The sequence below is a fragment of the Stigmatopora argus genome, chromosome 4 (genome assembly GCF_051989625.1).
Source record: "Stigmatopora argus isolate UIUO_Sarg chromosome 4, RoL_Sarg_1.0, whole genome shotgun sequence".
NCBI lineage: Eukaryota > Metazoa > Chordata > Actinopteri > Syngnathiformes > Syngnathidae > Stigmatopora > Stigmatopora argus.
The window spans coordinates 15,872,482-15,895,698 of NC_135390.1; the positions used below are offsets into that span (position 1 = coordinate 15,872,482).

At 39.9% G+C, this 23,217-nt stretch overlaps 1 protein-coding gene across 6 annotated transcripts in view; it reads right to left on the minus strand.

Annotated features, from left to right (window-relative positions):
- The window catches only part of grik5 (glutamate receptor, ionotropic, kainate 5), a 146,945-nt gene that overhangs the window by 28,210 nt on the left and 95,518 nt on the right, over positions 1-23,217 (minus strand). For 5 of the 6 annotated variants that reach the window (XR_013299850.1, XM_077597718.1, XM_077597715.1 and 2 more), the window contains exons 5-12: positions 22,537-22,634; positions 21,788-21,953; positions 15,635-15,813; positions 14,448-14,501; positions 11,414-11,572; positions 9,926-10,078; positions 7,285-7,389; positions 4,233-4,340 (exon numbers count right to left, since the gene is read on the minus strand). Coding sequence is in view for 4 of the 6 variants with exons in the window: in XM_077597718.1 (XP_077453844.1) it covers positions 4,233-4,340; positions 7,285-7,389; positions 9,926-10,078; positions 11,414-11,572; positions 14,448-14,501; positions 15,635-15,813; positions 21,788-21,953; positions 22,537-22,634 (1,022 nt within the window). In the remaining 2 variants the exon portion in view is untranslated. Of the gene's footprint in view, positions 1-4,232; positions 4,341-7,284; positions 7,390-8,065; positions 8,195-9,925; positions 10,079-11,413; positions 11,573-14,447; positions 14,502-15,634; positions 15,814-21,787; positions 21,954-22,536; positions 22,635-23,217 lie in introns of those variants that run through there. The other variant, XR_013299851.1, reaches the window with a different exon arrangement.

Genomic DNA, 23,217 nt, shown 5'->3' on the forward strand with positions numbered 1-23,217 from the left:
ACGCCACCTTTATAGCCTCGTGAATTACCAAATTAAATTTATTGGGGGTTTTGGAGGTCAGTATCGTGGAGCAAGAAGTACTGAAGTACCAAATAGAGGTAAGATATAGAAAATTAAGCAAAATAAGTTTAATAACCGTGGTGGACATGAAGATGGGCAAAATGTCTTCCGTAACCAGAGGTCTTTACAAGCCCCCTAACTGTCTTTAAGAGCTGCTTTTCTCATAGGTGGTCCTTGAAAATGGACTTTTTGATATCCCCATAAAAAGATCCACATTTGAGAGGCCAATAACTTGCGAATGAAACGTAACAGTGGAATTCGTACAGCAGATTTGAAAAGCCTACGATTTACCCTGGGTACCAAGTTCCAGCCTTTATTTCGGTTTCATTTGTTTGGTCTCCGAAACCACTCGGAGTACGAGTCAATCATTTTGCATGCGTACATAAATCATGTCAAGAAATCATCAGAATAACTGTAAGCCCAATCGGAATCGGTAACCTGCGGAATGACTCTATTTTCAAACTTGTACCCTCAAAAGAGTACACCCTGTAAACACCACCTTTTCTGTGTCTGACAGGCCGCCTACACTCGTACAACTTGTTGACATGTGCGTACTATGTAGTCAAATCCATGTTAGTTTGTGCATATTTGACTCCCGGACTAAAATAACATGGAGTTTATTTTAAGGGGAAAGTCGCAACTTTCGCACAGTCGCAAACAAATGCTCTTTGTTGTGCGGAGAGTGTCTCATCATGTCAAACTCTTCTGGGCTTGTTTCCCCCCGCCTCTTGTTTTGAATGACTGGAAGCTTCCTTGGCAGCTTCTTTTCCCTGTTAGACTTCCACTTGGGAACAGTTTCGTGTAATCCTCAAGAGAGAGCGTGTGGAAGCTCACACATTGCATTGCAGGCTCTGCCAAATACAACAACAAAAATTCGCAACTTTTGGGTAAATTGGACCTCAAAAAAGAGTAACTTTCTAGGCTCGCGATGTGATAATTTTTTAAATGACTACAATCAGAGTGGGCGGAATTGAGAAGTCATACACATCACAAATATGGAAATAAAATGGAAGACTAATTGGCGCAAAACCTGGTCTTTCTCTTTTGAACTCATTATTACTGAATAGTTCAACTATAACATGATAATTCTGTATCCTGTAAGGTTTTGAGGAGTATTTTTATTCTACTACTTTTGCTTAAGTTCACGATGATATGGGATTGATTCTTTAAACAACGGTAGATAATTGCCAAAATTAAAACATGGTCAAGAATCACTTCGATTCTAGGTCCTTTGGTTGGTTTAACACAACATTGTATATATACATATAAAACAATTAGTTACTTTTAACATAATACCTTAAGAAATAGGAACCTCTGAGATTTTTTGTTGCTGAAATATCTAAATGAAAACCATTCCTTTAAACAAAACAAAATAGGCAAAGTATGACAAAAAATATATATCTTTTGCATTTCGGCTACAATTTTATGCAGCAGTTAAACTAGAAATTAAGAAAATATATACTATAGAAAGCACTCTTGTGGCCATGTGCTGGTGTACATGTACCGCCATGTAGTCCTCCAGTGACCTCGCACAAATATTTTTATGGTATATGGCCAATTAATCTGATGATGCGTTGTGCATTTTAATAATGCGTCTGGCGTTTGTTAGGCCTCTCCTTCGCACATTTGCATCTCTCCCATGAGTTCCTCAAAGTTCGACTCCACTTCAATAGCCAATTAGCCTTTGTTTTTGTTTTTTTAAAGAAAACAAAATGGAAAAACAGATGTATTCTGGCTGCTGATTCTAGTGGGAACATGAAAACATTTGTATTCCAAACAGGTACACGTTATAAAAAACATGCAAATAAATAAAGAACAATCATCACGATGGGAATAAAAACTGAATGAGAACACACTCCAAAGAAGTCACAATGTGTTAGTGCCAAAATACTAATTAAATTACTTTAAGAGTAGATTTTTTTAGTATTGTATTCTAAACACGAAGCCTGCTTCACACTCAGAATCGGAGCGAGAGGTACCACTGGGAATGCTAGAAATTCATCGGAACAAATGCTGCCGGTGAAACTCGAGCACAACACGTAAAGGACGCAGACTGCAGTAGCAAACGTCACAGAGGTAGCTGCATCATGTCAAAATCGTGGCTCCCTGGCGAGAGCTGTTGAAAGTGCAGTTATGGCGATCACAGTGCTTTGTAAGCATAATACAAACCACCCTATCAAAGCACTACATCTGCTAAACGTCACAAGTGCAAGTCAAAGCCTTCCAGGTCACACAATGTCATGGGATGCCATTCCACTTTTCAATGAGACTGTGTTGGACTTATTAGAAGGTGAACAGTCAGATTTAGATAATGATTTTTCATTCCAGGGCGGCCCGGTGGAGCGAGTGGTTAGCCTGGTGGCCTCACAGCTCTAGGGTCCTGTGTTCAAATCTTGCTGGGTTCAAATCCAGGTCGGTCCACTTGTGTGGAGTTTGCATGTTCTCCCCGGGCCTGCATGGGTTTCCTCCGGGTACTCCGGTTTCCTCCCATATTTCAAAAATATGCATGGTAGGCTGATTGGAGACTCTAAATTGCCCCTAGGTATGAGTGATTGAATGGTTGTTTGTCTCCTCGTGCCCTGCGATTGGCTGGCCACCAATTCAGGGTGTCCCCCGCCTCTGGCCCGTCAGCTGGGATACGCTCCAGCAGCCCCGCGACCCTAATGTGGATAAAGCGGTTCAGAAAATGAGATGAAATGAGACGTTTCATTCCTTTCTTTATAAACTCAGAATTGAAGTAGTTTCCGATAAAAAGAAAAACATTGTGGGGCCAGGATTGTCCTGTTAGAGAGCTCTATAAAAAGTACCTCTTTGTTCAGGTGGAATAAAAATACAGAGCTGCAACATAACGCCTTGTCACACATGCTGTGAGATGGCATAGTATTGGCTATTACCGTCTAAGATAAAATGACCAACACAAGCCATTGGGCGAATTCGGAATGCCATGCCGCAATACTGTGGCAACACTTTTAAGGCTGCGAATTCGTCTTTTCCACACTATTGAGGCGCCCGGCTGATAATTGGGAAAATGTTTCTCTCTCGTTACTCACAACACTAAGCATCAGAAAACACTACATAAGCGTCGATCGCAACAGCAGAATTATCTGGCAAAAGCAGTGAAGGCTTGGCATGCTTGCTCGCAAAAACATGTTCCTTACAAATGCATCATCATTTCCAAGGGAAATAAACAAGTTTTTCCAACTCTATGCAATTTACTGGCCAGAAAAGTTGTGACAGAGAACAAAGCGAGCAAACAGGCATTTCCGCACTTTTGCTTTACATTGGGACACCTGCTAATGAATACAAAGATAGTAGGCTACATCTACTTTATGAGAGCAAACACAATGTGTCAGTGTGTGTATTTGTGTGTACACTTGACTTTTCATATCCGTTCTACTTGACACTAAGTGGGTGTTTTGCTTGGTGGGTGTACTGAGGTGTTGAATGTTCTGCCATCCCATTTTCATCTATTCCTGTAAACATTTCTCACTATTTCAGGTTGGCACAACTGGCATTTTTTAGGATTTTGTTCCAAATAAAGTGAAAAGCTGATGTGCTGAAGGATATATTGTAATGGACATGGGAGAGACAGTGAGTGTGATTAAGGACATAATGAACAAAAAAATAATCAAGTGTTGAATTGGCATAATTGGCTAATTTACATTCTTTGTTAAAGCTACTTTTCAACTATGTTGCAATTAGTGCTCTGTTATATCACATAATTTATATATTATATAACCATACATCTATATACCCTATAAAAGCAAACCAGGGGTGTGATAAAACACAATAAACTGGAATAGGGGTGTTCAATAAAATGGGTTGAGAGTGTTAATGATCATGATAAACATGTAATCATTAATAACATTTTGCAGTTATTATTTTTTCTAATAACCATGTTCGTCAAGTAATTAAAAACAACAAAAATATTGTCACAGATGTTTTTTATAACACCCAGCACTCAGCAGCATGACCATTAAACCATTAAATGAACAGAATTATGGTCCGTAAGGTTATTTTTTAATATACTGTCACCAATTCAAGCGATGAGTGGGAGAAAGCAGAATCCAAGAGAGAAACACACACACACACACACACACACACACACACACACACACACACACACACACACACACACAAGCCCCTCCCCCTGGAGGAAGGTGTGACATTACCAGAATGGTGGTGACAATGAGGGTCTTGTTGGCAAGCGTCTCCGACACATTAATATCCAGGCTGGTTGAGTTCATCGCCAGGGTGTTGTTGGAGTACCAGATCCCAATCTAACCAGAAAAGAGAGAAAATGTCCGTCAAGCTTTTGTAATCAACACAATGGCAGCCCTAGAGAAATATGATCCAATTGTCAGAGGTTAGATCCACCATAAAAATGTGACACAGAGAAATTCAGTAATACAAAACAAATAAAGGTCCGCAAACAGACCAGATTGCAGAGAAAGAATGATGATTTTTAAGGTACCGCACTTTTACTCTTATACTACACTACCGTTCGACTAGACTGAGTAGCGATAGTAACTTTAAATAAATAGGATTATTGAAAAGTAGCAGCAAACTAGCAACATGAAAACGCTGAGTTACTTTGCTTACGTTTTTCCATGCATCTGTAATTTTATCTCATCTTCTCAGTACTAGCACTACACATTATCAAAATAGAGAGGTGTGTAAAAAACGCGATAGTGGGCCTTTAAATTACCTCAGTCAGCATTATTGATTTTGTGGGGCCAGGCGAATTAGGTTGACATGGCAACATCTAAAAGTTAAATCTGATTGGACATATGTACACATAGGGAGCACTGCAGCCAAGAGAAACACACACAAAATGAAGCTAGACTGATAATGCGTTTGTTTGTGGTGGTGGAACAAAAAAAATGAAAAGGTTAAGTGGTGGAAATCTTGTAGAATGTTAAAAATCATTAATAGCCTACATGACAATTGGGCAATTGAACCTTTGAAATGCTAACCAGTTTGTCCACTGTCACACGTGGTACACCCACATTGCTTTAATTGACCCCAATGGGGGCCTGTGCCAAACATATGCCTATGTAGCATTGTTTCATGATAAACAAATAAATTCATGGGTCCCAATCTATTTTTCTTCACTGGCGTCTTTCTTTATGTTGCAATTTTATGTGACATTAAAATCACTTGGGTACAAGAGTGTTGCCATTATAATCTAACAGGCTTTAAAAGGGGGGCAATGGCAGTGAACAAAAGGTACTCTTTTGTAATCAACCGCTCGTGCAACCTTCTTGCAAAAAAGGAAAAAACACGTTTTTTCTTTTTCGTCATTTGCTCTGACATTTTCGCCTGCCACCGAGCTGAAACGTTAATTATAACAAGTGAGACGCCAAATTAAAGAACAGCAGAGCTTTATCGGTTGGCATTTGCCGCTAAACGTGGGGACGCCTCGTAAATGAGCGCCCCTATCAAGGGGGAGAGAGAGCGGCCTATTCCAGTCAATGAACCGCTCACCAGAGTGTGCGTTCGGGCTTCATTTAATCCCTTCTTTGAAAGGACATGGCTGGTCAGTTTGCGCCAGAGTGGCTTGACAAATATATTTTTGGCTGGCAACCAGCGTATGAAAAAAAAAAATACAAGCTCTTTATTGAAGGTCACATGGATTATGTTAAAAAAAATACACAAAATACATAAATAAACATTAACACAAAGTAAGGAAGGGGGTGATAATGATTATTCTGATTTATTACCCAGCCCTGAATGCAGCTCCAGCTCATCTACAGCTCCCAAAAGTCATTAGTGAAATGAAGAAACTGCAGGGAATCGTTACAAAAGAGTTTCATGATAAAAATCCCCTCAATGTAATGAAATAGCCTTTGCAGTGGCCTTTTGTCCAGACAGAAGTGAGCCAATTCAAAGGCAAACTTAAATTTGCTTTCTTTCTTTCTTTGCACTTATTGTACTTATGTAAAAAAACGTTGCTAAACTTTGCAGGCGCCATCATGCTGGGGAATATTTATGTTTGTTATTAGCCACAGGCATCCTTTGGAATGTTTGGAAAATTCAGACCCTAAGTCAGTGTATCTCAGTGACACATTAAAGCCTGGCGTGACATAGATCTCAAAAGCATTTGTCCGAAATGACACAGGATATATGCAATTTCGAGAGGCCTTTCAAGGTAATTTGGGTCAATTCTAGGGTCCCATCGGTGAAGAAATTCAGGGAAGAAAGTCTCAATAGTAACTAAATGTGAACCATGCATACATACTTGAAGGACGTGTGAAATGATTGCAACCAAACATTTGAAAACTCTTTAGTTGACTTACATTTTTACAAAGCGCACAGTCAATCATACTATGACTAACCGGAATCTGTCCATTACTCGGAATCTAAGAACAAATGTAAATTATTTTAACTGATTGGTCAAAAAATGTCCTCATGTTTGGTTCCAGTTTTTGTCCAACTTTACAACGTCTTTTTGAGTCTGTATCCGTTTTAGCTCCCGCAACAAAGATGGCGCCGTTCAAGTGGCAGCTGGTGGCGGTAGCTCCGTCCACTCTTGCTCGTTTTGTGTTTTTGCTGCTTTTCTGTCTTAATGATTTCACTTGGTGATTCTTAATGATCCCATTTACTTTGATTTGCTTTGTACTTTGTGCTTTTGCTTTGTTGTTCTGTCTAATCACCCTCTTGCTACTGTCACAATGAAATTTCCCGAATACGGGATGAATAAAGTTATCCATTCCAATCCAATCCAATAATCGCCAAGATATGATTTGATAAAAATTTGACGGAAATTCTCTAATGTTTCTGTTAAGAAAAAAACATAAATGCAGGGTGTAACCTTTCCACCACAAGGCCTGGCCATTGCCAAAGGAACCAACCGGTCCCCATTGATTGAACAAAATACTATACATATTTTGAATTAGCAATTGCTATAGAAGACAAAAAAGCCTCAATTTAATCAAAACCACATAAAAAAGATGGCTTGCCAACAGAGTATCAATGTAGTATGAATTTTGCAGAGGATAAGCAACACTCAAAGTAAATTACCTTTGGGAAAAAACACTAATGACTTATTTACCTCTGATATTGCATGTAGGCGTGTTTACCAGCTTGGTGCATCTTGCTATAAACTCTATATGAAGCACAACTCCTGAAGCATTTTGGACAATACGCAGGTGACCTAGAAGGCTCTGCCAAAATGCTAGCAGGGCACAGTGACCTGACGAATAAAAGCAGTGGAGTGCTAACCTCATTGTGACCCCCTCGGTGCTTCTCCAGGATCCGCAGGGTGTAGTTGGTCCTCTGACCTTTGCTGTTAAACTCCACGTGTCCCGTCAGGCCGTCGTACTCCACCTGGCAGACAACAGACCACGACATAGCAAAGGAAATGAAAATTAAGCTAATAGTGACTTTGCGTCATGGGATTTAATTTCTGCTCCAGATTTCATTTTGTTGAGAGCTTTTTTGGCAAAATTACTGGAAATCAATGAGGTAAGTATTTTTTTTTTAGCAATAAGGTGATGACAAAATGAATGCAAATAAATACATATTCTTACGCACATCATTGGTGGACCAATTGGTCAAAAATAAATGTAATCCTTGGCTTCTGCCCCCCAAAATGTGTCTCGTCAAGAGAAAACCGCTCATTCAAGATTTATAAATTCTAACTGTGTGGCGTGTGAAGGTAATTTCAATCTATGTGACTAAAATTATACTCAATTGTTGTACTGTGCATAAAAACTTAAAATGTTTTATCCTGGTGTGTGGCCTTTTTTACCCATGCAAAAACAGTGTTGAATTTGTGTGTAAACAAGGCTATGTGTTTGTAATGGCAGCTTAATACAGGCATCAATATTTGGCTTACTCGATCAATAGCTTATCAAGGGGAGAATTATCATGATGGAGTATCGATAGTTTGTCCCGTCCTTTGAGAGGGGAAATGCAAAGCTAAACAGGGGGAGGGAGGAAACGACAAGGATTGGCAGCTTCAATTCAAAGAGGTGCGACTGCGAGATTAGATAGAGCTCACCTTCCGTGTAAGAACCCAAATACCCAGGAAATGTAAGAGGAACGTTGAGGATGGAGCTGACCGTGATGATGACTAACATGGACAGATGTCTGGTCGGTGGGGAGGAGGCAATGAGGGATGGTGCCTCGGCTGCTTTGACAACACGCCGCACATCATACAGATACAGTACACACACAAACACACACAAGGCCACGTGAAACATGAGATGAGGATGATAATGAAGCTGCCACTCATTCTCATTAATCAGCCACTTAGAGACAAGTGGTCACAAATCATAATAATCATGACAACATGTAACATGTCCTCACCAGGTATTTGTGAGAAAAGTTAAACTGGGTGAGGAAAGTTGGACATGGCAATTCAGGTTCGGGGTAACACCAATTTAAAAAAATGTAATAGGGAAGATTAGGGTGTGATATGATTATGGGCATAAAGACTGACACTTGGGACATTAAGCATTTTAAAAGGGACTGTATTTCATCATTTATAATAAAACTTACCTCTATTTATTTTCCTTGGATCTAACTAATTGCCTATCATTAATAGCGACAGCTATCCCATTCATCTCCATGAATGCAAATTTTGGAGTGCCAATGACGGCACTAGACAGGCAATCCATATTAAATGGGAGGTGCGAATGAACCTTCGTTTATTCAATCATGCGATAAATGAGTATCTGTAAGAGGAAAACATAAAAATGCAGAAGCTGCGAGAACAGATTTGTTTTTGGGCGTGAGAATGAGAAACTCAAATAGACAAATGGAGTCACAAAGGTTTCAGATTAAAGGTGAACCAAGGTTCACGTTGGGAAAGGTTGATAAAGACCGAATTAGACAAAACGAGTCAATTTGGGAGTGATTGGGTATAGTAGAATTAAAAGGGTAATTTTAGGAAAGTTTGGGAAGCTCTTAATGGGGTCTAGTTAGGAAAACAGACATGCTCATTAGGCAAAGGGTTAAAAAACAATTAGACGACAAGGTGATTTAGGAAAAGGTTAGGATGCAATGAAATAGACAGATTGGGTCATTTAAGGAAGGTCGGGATCCACGAAAGAGACAGACGGGCTCATTCTGGGAAAGGTTAGGGAACCAATGAAACAGGCAGACATTTTGGAAAAGGGTGGAAAAAGTAGATGGAGATGAATAATGACGAAATGAATATAATAAATGAAAAAAACAGACCAGGTCATTTTTGGATATGTTTGGGAACCGGTGAGATGGATGGACAGGCTCTTTTGTAAAATAGTTTAAAGACTGAAAGAAAAAGAAGAGGTCATTTTGAGAATGGATACGATGCAGTGATATAGACAGATTGGGTCATTTTGGGAAAGGTTGGGAACCATTGAAATAAACTGGGTCATTTTTAAAAGGTTAGGAACCAATGAAGGAGATTGGCAAATCATTTCAGGAAAGGCTTGAAATAAGTTAAACAGGCTTATTAAGCACAGGGGTTGAAAAGTTTGGCAGTGGATAGTTTTAGTGAAATACAAAATAGATTGGGATATGCTGAAACAGACTGGGTCATTGCATGAAATTTTGAAAAGCACTTGATAGACCACCACAGTTATTTTTAGTGAAGGTTGGGCACCAGTGGAATAGACAGGTAATAGGTAATTTTCGAGAAATATACAAGGTCACTTTCTAGCGTAACCCATTCAGTTCAGGCAAACATTTCACAGAAATTCTTCGGTTTAGTTACGTTCGTCTTATGCTGCTTTTAATTTCTATGATCTACAGTGCCTAGATTTCCATATCAAATCCCACTTAATTCCCGTGAGAACAGGCTCCTTTGTTGTGTTGAATCATCTCCCATGTGTTTTGTCGGAGTACGCATGTTCACACAGCACACCTATACCCTCACCATGCGCAGGTAATTCATAAGACTGGTCCCATGTTGCCAGATCTGAGGCGAGGTGCAGCTGAGCGGCTTCACTCCTATTTCCTGACTGCGGTTCAGTTCCCTCACCGCCCCCACCACCACGTGCACCGCATCAAACATCAGCGCTGACGACAGCTGTGGAAGGAACAGGGTAGGAGTATAGAAAAGGGAAGTGGGAAAAGCGGGTTAAAGAACGAGAAGGGAGGAGGAGATAGATGATTGGATTATTGAGGAGAATACAAATGAATATACGTATCAAAAGTCATCACGTACGGTACAAGTAAACTATATCACATGGCCTGTTCGCGGTATCTTCAAACACAATTGGGTAGGATTGGCTTTGTTATTTTCTTTTTCCGTCGGGGTGTGACAAGGTTTCAGAATGGCAGACCGATCTGTTAGTGAAAGCTTATTCTTTGGTTTAAGGTCAATAGAAAACAAGAAGGATAGAACACATTTTCAGAGTGCACAGCATGCAAAAAGAATACATTTACTTTCTTTTCTATTTTACATACAAAATACCCTAATTGACCCTAAATACTAGATAGAACAAATTCAAACCTTTCATAGTCGAAGCTAAGGAAGTACCAGTTTCCATTAAACAATACACAGAATTATTTTATTTATTTACTTTTTTAATTCCACACTACTGTACTGTTGCTACTCATAACAGGAATTCGCCCCTAAAAGAGAAGGTGACTATTTTCGATAAATAAAAAATTCAACCTCGCTATAAATCACATTTTGGGTCTTGTAGTTCTGTGTGAATGCCAGGTCTCAATCCTCATGTATATTTTTTTCTTGAATTATTATTCTATTTTTATATTTTTGCATGATTTAACATCTAGTGCCATCATCTGTGTAGTAGTATCTGTGATTTGGTGCACTTTCCATTGTGCTAGATGTAGTTTTTTCATGATATATGTTATATCTTGTCTCCTCATCAAGTTTCACGTGTTCATCAGGCATGTTTCTTGTCAACTAACCAGCCACTTGTGTCTAGTCCAGCTGTGCCTTCATGTCTTGTTACTTTGTTTGTATCAAGTTCCTTTTTTTCCTTTCCGTCAACGTTCTACTTGTCACATCTCCTTAGCGGAGAGATATCGCATCATTTTGCCAGTCATGTCGAGTCTCTTGTGTTTCTATTAGCTTACTTTGACTAATGATTTTCTTTTTTAATAAAAATTAAATCATTTATCCTTAATCTTGTTCAAGCACATTTTTTCTTGCCTTATTTTTCTTTGATGGATGTCTTTACAGGCCATAAATTGAGTTATGAACGTTTTAAGGGCTGTGTGGGGTGTGCCAACTTTGACTTATTCGTCTTGAAAATGTTGGAAAAGGTTGCTCCGTCTGTCCGTCAGTTAATGGGATGGTACTCTAATTTGCTTGATTGATTGATTGATTATGAGCTCCCAAGTTAGTGGCTAGTTTTTTGGAGGAATGGTCTTTTGCAGAAACTTCACTGACCGCTGGACCCGGGTAGGACAGATCGCAGCCCTCGTTCCATGAAAGGTTGAGGCTGCGGATAAATTCCAGGTAGAAGGGATGAGTGGTGTTGAACATGGAGAAGCCAACCACGTTCGACTGCTCGTCCACAATGTCATCCAGCCTCATGAGAGGGAAGTCCTGCGAGAAGTGAGCGACAGTTCAAGAGATGATGTTGACAACATGTCGCAGTAGTGGAAGAGAAAAATACAGTGCAGTTAAGTGTGATGAAGGAGTGACAACATCTAATCTTAGGAGAGGCTTGACAACAAGGAGCAGAGTGAAGTTGGAATGAGTCAGACGATAACTCCAGTGGCTTTCTCATTTTACTCAGCAGGGTTATTATAGTGCAAGACCACCCATACCTTAGTTATTTTCTGGAGAATTTTGAGTAGTGGTGAAAGCAATTACTGTTAACTACTTTTATTATTAGCAGTATTGGTGGAAAATATATTTTAAAAAAGTTCCGTTTGAGGAAATTACTGGACAGAAAGCGTCAAACTGTTGAGATACGTAGTATGCAAGTTGCGAGGTCATTGGCTATTCGATTTGTTCGCGATCTTTAGGTCAGTCAAGAACTCACAACAACCCCAAAACAGTAACATTATTGCCATATAAGACACAAATAAACAAATATGCATGACTGTTCAATTGTACACTTGGCAATTTCACTTTTTTCTCTCTTAAAGAGATAAACAAACCCTAAAACAAATAAATGAGATTCATGTGACAGACGATTAAGCGAAGTATTTAAATATGCAAAATTAAACATTTCTTCAGACCTCTGATAATGCAGAAAATGATGTTTAAACACAAAACAACATTTTTTGACGGCACTTATGACCACGCAAATACTGATAAAACGCTAGCACAGGTGCATTTTATGATAAGTATGACTTACGACACCACGAGGAAGGATGGGAAATTTAGAATTATTCTCATTGGGTTGGGTAAAATGGTATTAACACGGATGAACAATACTGGCAATAAAGGCTTTTATTCAGTTTTAGAAAATGAAATTGTGTTTTTTCCTAATTGCTTGAAAAGATCTTTTTTTCCGCTGTGTTGCACATGATAAAGCGATTGTCTAGCGAGCCCTAAATAAGAACAAACTAGAGTCTGACAGTAACAGATTCTGCCATTTGAAGTTCATGGATAGCTCTTTTCTCACTGTGCGTCATTGCTATAACGTTGCATCTTAATGGTGACTTTAGCACAGCAACGCATCTGAGCATTGAAAAAGAATGTGAAGCACATACGGAGGGCGGACGAGGGAGGGAAGAAAAACAGGCGGCGGAGTGATGGCTGCATGAAGCGACACCTTAATCGAAATGCTAAAAAGGGGGGAGGCGTCGGCATCGTATTTATTCGTCCTCTGCGCTTGCCTACTTTTTACCCTTTGCAGTCTTTTGCATCGCTTCATCTCTTTTGTACCCTTGTAAACGGTTTAGTTTGTGAGTTGAAAGGAAATAGCCAATATTATTATCATTGTTTTCAAGAGAAACGGAATTGTAGTCTTTGGAGTGTTCAAAATGGAGTAATGCGGAAATGCATGCCACTTACACAAAAGCACTGTGCAAATCCATATAATATGTAACTAATGAAATGACATTATGTGAAGTGATATGGTATGGTTGAGAGCAATTATAAGTTTTCTTGTAACTAGTTCGAATTGAAGGGATTGAAAATGGTAATTGCACTTGGAATATTTTGCTTGTGATGTTGTTCTGGATAATATGGAGGATATCAATACTGCACTAGGGAATTTTTGGACGGGACTTGAAAGACAAAATCAAATTCCGAAATTAGTACAAAATGTATATATGCTATATATAGGCAATACGATAACCGATAACGCACACAACATGAGTGATCTGCTGCCATATTCCACAGTAGAGCTGGTCTATGTTTCTTCAGAAGCTCCTCTCCAAACATAACTTTTATTGTTGTGAGCATTAAATTCAATTTGATTTTGTCACACCAAGCGACCGTCTTCCAAATGTTTTGCAGTCCGTCTAGATGCAATTTGATAAAAGGGAAAGTACTTTCTAGACTGTTTTGTGGGTTTCACAGTAAGAATTAAGAAAGGATCCTGGAAATTAGTGGATGACATTCAAGGAATTTCTTTACATCCCAAACCATCTTCTTTGCAGTTGTGGCTGAAATCTTTGTATGTGGCCATCTCTATTAGAGTTTGGATACAACTAATTGAAAAATATTTTCTTTTTTTTGTTCATTTTCTAAATTTCATTTAAAAAAATTTTTTTAAAGGACCATTAACTGTTATTTTGCATTCATTATGGCTCAGTATCAAGCAAAGTGAGAAACTGGACAAACATTAATTGCTAAAGAGTGAAGATAATGGATTTTCATGAAAATACAATATTGATTCCTTATGTGTTGATATTATAAATTCTGCCACCATTCGATTCCATTTGAATTGACCAAGGGGACTTGGATCGATGTACGCTATTAACATAATCAGCTCCATTTCACCTAAAGCGGTAATGAATACCAAACGGCTTTGGTGTTTTAAAGAATTTTTCTACTGAAATATTCAAGATATTTGAAGGGGAAGCATCCTTTTCAGCAAAACTGTATTTTATATGATGACTAAATTGATCCATGGTTTTCCTTTTGACAGTGGTTAATCTGACAATGATCCAGATCGATTTTTACACATCTAACAATCACTCTTACGCAAATCAATGGTGTAAAGCATGTCTAGCCATTTAAACCCGTGTTTCAACGTGTGTATATTATCAGACAAAGCACACAAGGCTGTGTACATTATAAAAAATGATGATTTAGTGAATGTTTTCTACATGAATGATCATCCAAAAACGAACTATATCTCACAAAATTCGGTCAATGTCTGTTTATCTTATTATTTTACAAGGAAACGTTAATCCCTTTTAGGGGTGCGGCTGTTCTGCTTGTTTGCAGCCCACCCAGTGGTTTGCTGCATAACGACATTACATAAAAAGAATGAAGAAGACAGAGGCTGTACTTTTACCATAGTGGTGAGGATGTACTTGTAGAAGGGTGAAGTCATCCCCAGCTCTGATGCCTGTAGGATAGAAGGAGGAAAAAACTATGACTATGACAAAGAGACAGGTGGTAGAGAGACGATTGGGGTATAATGGTGGGGCGATGGGCCTTTCCTATATCTGGATTCTCACCCTCTTGCTACTGTGACAATGAAATTTCCCGAATACGGGATGAATAAATGTATCCAATCCAATAAGAAAGTGATGTTGAGCGACAAGAATGTCGGGCATGAGGGGAAGGGAGGGTACGTTAATCATTATTTTATTTTACAGGAAACATCCAGAACCCTCGAGGGTGGAAGGGCTCTCCTGTGCAATTCGTCACGGAGCTCCTGAAGAATTCCCGCTCGGAAGCTTTGCGAACACACGACTATGTCCTGTTGTCATTATTGTCTCTCACATGGGCCCCGCGGGGGGCCTGAGAAGATAAAAATAGACTCGGCCATCTTACTGGAGGAAGCGAGTAGCCTATCGAACTTTACCGAAGTTACAAAGTTTGTCTATTCTTTGGATAATAAGTTCACTTGAAGATCTGACATGCACACAAAAAGGCTAGTAAAACTACTCCTAAAGTGTTGTTGTGTTTAGCAGATTACCTTCTCAGATTACAGTTTATAAATACAGAAGGGAGCTTTTATGATCCTATTCGAAATACTTTTAAAATTGTCAACAAACTATTATGTAATAAACACTTATGTTATCCATAATAAACACAACAATTAATAGGATTAAGAACTTGAACATTTTGAGCACAAGTAATGAGCCGTTTCAATTTCATGTCGAGAAAATGTAAAACTCATAATAAGGAATTCAAGATAGAGATTTTGGCATCAACACTTGGCGTGGGTGTTGTTCAAATACAACTTCTCCTCACCCAATACTGATTCCCATACATGTTCAATGTCGTGGGGCAATATTGTACCGATATCATGCCATTTGGAAAAATATACAAAATAGTTTTAGAGCACTAGATTACATGACATGACACACAAATATGCAAGGACTCGCTTGAGAAAACGATCATTGTTATTGTGTTCGGTGCAAGCCTCGCATTCAACACTGCATGTTTTCCTCCAGTTTCAATTTGGAAGGGTAAAAGCAAACCCACTCAGAGACATATTGAAAAACGTCAATAATGTGCCTGTGTACTGACCTTCTTCAGGATGAGGTAGGAGACGGAGGCATTGGCATCGATGATGATGGTGGCGACTTTGTCGTCACGGATCTCCTTCAGCAGCGGGGTCGGGTCCAGGTTGTCATCCAGCATTCTGACTGACAGGGTCTCGCGGGAGATGAGGAAGCGACGCACCAGTTCTTCCAATCTCAGCAAGCCTGAGGCACAGCGACATGGCATGTCAGGCTGCATATCAATGTCTCTATCAGCACACGCCAGGCAGACTTGTGGCTGCCTTGCAGGGACTGTTCAAATGGTTATATATCACTGGGTTGAGGGCTTGTGTGTGTTCAAACCACTGCTGAGTGATGCTTTGAGTAAAAATAATTGTTTGTTCCTGTCGGTCCTGGAAACATATTTGCGAGTGGTCGTGAAGAATAGTCAATATTTTAGTCCTGTTGAAGTATTTATTGGAATCCAAGATCTACGCTTCAATGTTTTATTTTTGGGTTCTATGTTGTTGTTGTTGTTGAATGAAAGAGTAGGGATCTTGGGTTGCCATAGCAATGACAGGGATGATCGTTGCAAGAAGTGCAGCGACTTGACTTATGAGTTCCCCATTTGAGTCGGTCCAATTTTTGCTCGCAAGTTACTATCTGTGAGTGTTAATCAGGTCAATCAGAATTTAAGCCACTACTGTAATGGGAAATTCAAATCCAGTGGTGGTCCGTGCATTTTCTCGTAGCGCCTTCAACGGGTAAAATCCACTTCCTAGTAGCATTTAATGATTAAATACAAATACTGGAGGTTTTCATAAATTACAACCGGGCCGAGGGGTGATTTTCCAGGGAAAAGACAGCGATGGATGTCAATGCTGAAACAGCAAAAATTGCACTGAAATGGGGTAAAATCCACTTCCTTGCAGCATTTAGTGATTAAATACAAACACTGGAGCTTAAATACAAACACTGTAGCTTTTCAGATATCAGAACCGGGCCCACAATTGAAATATTATTTAGGAATATAGCCATATTTTACTCACCAAAATCCTTTTTAACTGTACACTATCCATCCTCCTTTCTTTGTTCCTTCTTTTCTATTGCCATTGAAGCTAATGCTGAAAGTCGAGCCTGTCCTGTCGTATTTCTGGCATAGTCTGTCTTAAAAATGGCTTTAAATCAACAAAACAATATATTTGCTTGTGCAGCTCGGTACAGATACAGTTTGGTAGCTCTGGCTAATCACTAGCCAATCATAGATGGTGAACGCGATGACGTATCCCTACGCCTGCGAGAAGGCAATGACGTATCCCTACGCCTGCGACAAGGCATTGTGGTGTTGCCAACTCGAAATCTGATTGGTTAAAGCAACAGTCTTATCGACGCTTGTTTAATGCAGCAGAGCCTGCAGAACTGATTGTGAAGGCCTTGAGGCAGATTTCTTACCCTGGCAACAAATAATGGCTGAAATGTGATTGGTTAAATGCTTCAATATGAAAACACACATCTGGAAGCAGTGCAACCAGGGGGGGGGAAGCAATGAAAGGAAGCTAACAGACAATTTGGAATTATTTAATAAGTATTGATGGACAAAATATAATATATGATTCAGATATTTCTTTGGCCAGCAGAGAAGGCCTTGAAGGCCCTGACGGCCCGCCACTGTTCAAATCACACAACGATGCTAAATTTCATATCCTGACTGTCTTGCCTTGTTCATTGCAAACTGTACGAGTAGAATTCATTTTGAGCCTATACATTTTGCAAAGATCATACACTAGGACTGGGAAAACTTCCCTCACCTTTCCTTTCCCTTCCCTGGGAAAGAAATCAGACTCCCTCAAAGGAGGTTTGACTACAGGCCGCTGCAATTGTCTGTGTTTGTGTCACAGCTCAATTATTGTTTTCCATTCCTCTGAGCGCTGCTGTGATTAGAGGCTTGAAAGCCAAATGGCAAAATGAAAGCCCAGAATTGTATGAGTACAAGAAAGGAGTAAAAAGACCAAAATGTGTGCACTTGAGTTGATTTCCTCTCTTCACCCCAATTTCTTTGCCGGGGTAATGAGAATAACCAGTGGCAGTCGAAACTCACTCGACACTGTGCGTGGAGTGAGCATCGACAGGAAAGCCTACTCTGCTATTGCCTAATTGTAATGCTATAGTAAAGCTCCCCCTAGCTATGTAAATAAGTGGCAGGGGGAGGAGGCGAGGAAGGAGGGAGGGCCACGTCATAATGCATCTGGATGGAGAGGTAGCGGATAGAGCCCTTCAGCGGGAGAAAGCCTCTGTAAGCAGAGGGGTAATCACTGAAGCAGGCCAAAACTTTAATTAGTTTGAGCAAGAGGGGAGAAAAATCAATGCACTTTACAGCTTCCTCTCTTCCCTCACCCTGCTTGTGTCACATATTTTTCTCTGCTGTCTTTCAGCCTTCTTTCTGTTCTTTTTTTTGCATGCAACACCTCGCCCTCTCTCCGTCCTCCACCTCATCCATCCATTGATGACTGCTTAATGGAATTACTAGTCTCGCGATAGGCCGTTGTTACCCGGCCGCGCTGAGAAAAAGCGATGCGTCGGAAATGACCCAAAAATTCGTTTGAGCGAGTGAGTGGTGATTCATTTACCGGCTTCGCCGGGTGCACTAAAAAGGAGCACAATGTCTCAAATGGCTCTAATGGGTACTCTGGTAGCAAGAGGGACAATGAGATGATGGACATCCAAAACTGCAAAGATATTTAAAATGCTGTTCGAATTTCCAAATTAATCACATCTTTTTCGCATTTAAGACAAAATGAAAACTGGTCGGAAATTTGTTTGCAAAAGACAACTATAGCAGGAATTTAGCAACTGAACGTCATCCAGGTAAACAGACTTCAGACCTTCATTTTGATTAGTATTTATAGTATATAAAGTGTCACAACCAACCTGCTACATAAGTTATTGCATAACATCTGCACTATTATCAAACACAGTCAAAAATGGGCAAATTTGCGCTATTTGTCCATATCTCATTTTACGATCAAACAACTTTAGGATTCATTCCTTTAAGTGAAAGTCTCTGAGGTGAAAGTCTATTCAAAAATCTCTCCAAAATTATTTGATGAAATACACACATTACCTCCAGAGGGCATCACATTTCTGTGTTACGACTTACCACATGATAACCACATAACGGAAAATGACAGCTAGCACTGACCCGGAAGCAAAATATGCTGATTACCCAAAAAGCAAACAAAACACACAAAAGTGTCCGTGGTCAGCCCGCTCGGTACAATAACTCAACACCAAAGCGTGTTTTTGTCCTACAGCAAAGAGACTCACTCTCATTTGTCTGCGCCAACTGGGATTAATGGTCATCGTCTAGGTTAATAACATCGGCGTGCCAAAAGAGAAGACCCCCTGCTCAAATGACTGGCTGGATGCTGTCAGCCTAATAAATGGCCAAAGCGACTAATTGAAATTGTGACTCTGCACCAGAGGTAAACATCAAGAGGTAGTCTGGACAAAGAACACACACAAAATGGAATACAATGGACGAAACATGTGGAAATAGCTTAAATGTAGGTTTTTTTTTCATTAAGAAAACCAAGGAGTGCATTTTCTAAGGCGCTTGTAATAAGGGTGAAAGGTTGGCTAACTCTGATAATAAATGCTGAGCGCAAGTGGTTATCTGAATTAACCGCAGAAAACGGCATCTCAAAGCACGATGAGCAAAGTGAGCAACAACAACGAGGAAAAAAAAAAAGAGTAAAGAGCCCAGCATGCAGCAGGACAATCAAACGCACGACCGGCAGCTGCACGTACGCCCACGCCGTCATTGCGAGAGTGCGGAACAAGCCGACTGAGTGACAGTTAGCACCTTTGCCGCAACCATGGCAACCGGCTCCATGGCGATAAGATAACGCAGCCAAGTGGGTCAGAGTCTTTCAAAGTGATAACCTTGGGAAAAAAAATAACATCATATTTGACAAAAGAGACTCGCCAAGTATATTCATACGAGTTATTACGGCACAGTAATTGAATGTGATAATCCAAAGTGGTGAGTAGCATCTCAGATCCAAGCTAAAGTGGTGTAACAGAAGAAGGAAAATACCACTGTTACACTTGAGGCAGGTGTCCTGCTCAGGTTTTTCGTTCAATCGTTGACAAATTCAAAACTTTTGTAATAATTTGATGGTTTAGAAAAAAAAAATGAAATACTGTAGTTTTTGTCTGGAAAAACATGCTTGTTAATTGTATGCACTTTCTATAAAAATGAACTTGGATCCCAGATCAGTCCTCACTGTGTGGAGTTTGCATGTTCTCTCCGGGCTTGAGTGGGTTTTCTCCGGGGGCGCCTCGGTTTCCTCCCACATCCCCAAAACAAGCAGACTAGGCTGGTTAAACACTCTAAATTCCCCCCAGATAGGAGTGAGAGCGTGAACGGTTGTCCTTTGTCTCCTTGTGCCCTGCGATTGGCTGACTACCAATTCAGGGTGTCCCCTACCTGGTGCCTTAAGTCAGCTGGGAGATGCTCCAGCACCCCTCGCAAGCCTTTTGAAGTTAAACACTTCAGAAAATGAATGAACCTAACTTAGTTGATTATTGTTATTGATTATTCCGTATCATTCCGTGCACCAATAAATATAACTGCATAATAAATCAATAATGTGCTCTTAAAAAATAAAAACAATAGGCGCCTACAGTGAGTGACAAGTCCCTCCGGTACTTCCCAGGGAAGAGTGCTTTGACGTTTCTCTTGATATGAAAACTGCAAAGCATTCCAAAATATTTTTATTATTATTATTAGATGAGTGCAGCCTAAAAAGCCTCCAAGGAGAATCTGTGCATGGGTATAATAAATGAAAGAAAAGAGTGTGGGCATTACTTTATGATCGCTGTCCAACCTGAAAAGCAGTCAAAATATGCCTTTCAAAAATCACACATGACTGATTTGAAAACGGAGCCAAAATGTTGCCTGCTGTATATTCTTATTTCATTCCATTCGAAAAAAACGGAGTGCCTTATTTTTGGGACACTGACATTTGCTACCAAAGACGCACAAGTGCTACTAAGTGATAAAATAAAAAAAAAGTTGTGTTTTTATGTTATGTTAGCACCCCATAAGATTCACACATAGCATAAGTAACACAATTTAAGTGAAAATTCCTAGAAGGAGAAGGTTGTGCTAAAACTATAACTCTATTTATCCATATAAATATCAACAATTTACATGTATGTGTTTTTTTCCACAACCCCAGAGCAAGAAGAAAGAGTGAATACAACTAAAATCCTACGATAAACAAGGATCTGCATTGTATAATCATGTTTTGTGTTACATCCTCAATGCACTTTTGTTAATGTTATTTGTTGGGGTAGTGTAGAGTGGCTTTAAAATCTGGGGCTAAATTTGTGTGGGTCCAACATACCTGGACAATAAAAAAATATTATGATTTACTGCTAAAATTAGACTAATTACTTCTTTTAAAGAATCACTTCATTTCACATTTGTTAAATAGTGTAGCACGACGGTAATAAATTAGTAAAAATTATCACTGAAGACTAAAAACAACATCAAACTTCTGTGATAATAGCTTCTTCCCCATTTTAGTGGTCCATTTGGAAGAAGTCTTCATTTATTTAAGTGGATGACTAATTGAGCTACAACACCTATTAGAGTGGAAGCTGTTTTCAAAACTTATGACTGGCCTCCCCTCAAAGTTAAAGTGGACACCTGGACAATAAAATGTATTCTTATTTAGTGCTCAAATTAAGATGATTTAGTTCTTTTCAAGAATCCATTAGTTTCACATTTGTTCAAATAGCGTAGCATGGCAGTCATGAATGAGTAAAAATGATCAGTCAAGATTTAAAACAACATCAAACCTCTGTAATAAGTTCTTCCTCATTTTAGGAGGCCATTTGGGAAAAGTCTTGCTTTATTGAAGTGGATGACTAATTGAGCCACAGCATCTATTACAGTGGATGCTGTTTTTCAACCCTTGTGACTGGCCAGCCCCCCTAGTTAAAGTGGATTTGTTGTTTACCACCAACAGTGGCACAGAAGGAGACATGGCCCCCCAAGGCCAGCTCCTCCCAGTCAATGGCGACGAATGAGCTAAGAAAGGAACTTACTGCAAGTCTCAAAAAGTGGATGGAAAAGACCCAACTGCCAATTTGAAGGCAATATTTACTTTGATTATCTAAGTGCACTCACATTCAGCCTTGGCGCAGACGAGACTGGCGGAGGGATAGCTGAAGGAGCGCAGGATGGCCCCGATGGCCAGACTCAGGTCTTCGTTGCTGGGGTACAAGGTGACCGAGGCGAAGCGAAGGTACGGGAGGCGGGGTGTCTCCTCTGGACCAATCTTTACGTGCGGAATCTGTGAGAGGATACGAATTAAAGCCAAAAAATAAAAGTTGTCCTTTTACATTTGACTCCAAAACCCACAAGGGTCAATCATGACCGGTCAAACGGTACACGGTCGATTGGTCGCCGGTCTTTTGGTCGCCCGGAAGGTAAGTGATAATTACCATTTAAATCGTTGCTCAAAATCCCTAAATACAAACTGTGAATTACCATTTAGTCATACTTAATGCCCTAGTAATTATTAGGCTAAAGAAAAGCTCCAAATTTCCCGGACTTTTATTGTTTTTTGTTGGAGAACTTGTTAAGACTCTGACTGACGTAGCTTCTTAAAAGGGACAACGCATGTACATACAAACTCTTATACACTCACACGTCGGCTCAGTGAAACTGCTCATGGCCATAGTTGGCTTTTATTGATGCGTAGACCGTGTTGTTTTACCTTGTTTTGTCGCCGGTCTTTTGGTCGCCCGTTGTTGCGGTCGGGGCGACCAAAAGACCGGCGACCAAAAGACCGGCGACCAAAAGACCGGCGACCAAAAGACCGGCGACCAAAAGACCGGCGACCAATCGATCACACATGGGTCAAACTGTCTCACCTCTTTCTCTCCGCATATGTGACTGACAGTGGATCCAGAGGCGGGGCTAGATGCCGGACCTATCACCGACACAACACCTTTGGGAAGAATCTGACACACTGCGGGGGAGAAATGAAGAAAAAAAGACAAAGATACATAAGCAGATGCTGCGTTCAGGGATAGAGCGTGATTTTGACTTCGTCCCATTGATCCCATTGTAGCTAGAAAATCCGACTGGCTCTAATCTGATTTATATGAGAGGAGAATCGGCCCCGAGGACACCAAAGTGTCCCTGCTATTGTTGCTGTTTGAAAAGATTCACACTATTTTAACTCCGACAACACAAGAATACACTGACTGAGCACACCAGTAATGAATTCCAAACAAGTGCTTTATCAGAAAGCCTCTAATTCACGGAGAGGCATTTAATTAACATTGTAACTATGGAGGCAACACATCAAACTGACTGCCGTTTTCATTCATTTGGCCGTAGGAGAAGGAGCTTGACTGAACTCCAGCTTGGCTCTATATTTCTCAAAGCCACTGGTTCGCTGGTTTGATTTGTTTGTTGTTGTTTTTTTGTGACATATTTTCATAATACTAGCCCATATAAACACACTTTGTATTTATAAACTCTGACCATAAGTAGCCATCCATCCATAAATAGTCCTTTGTTCTGTATTCAACTTTAAATGAACGATT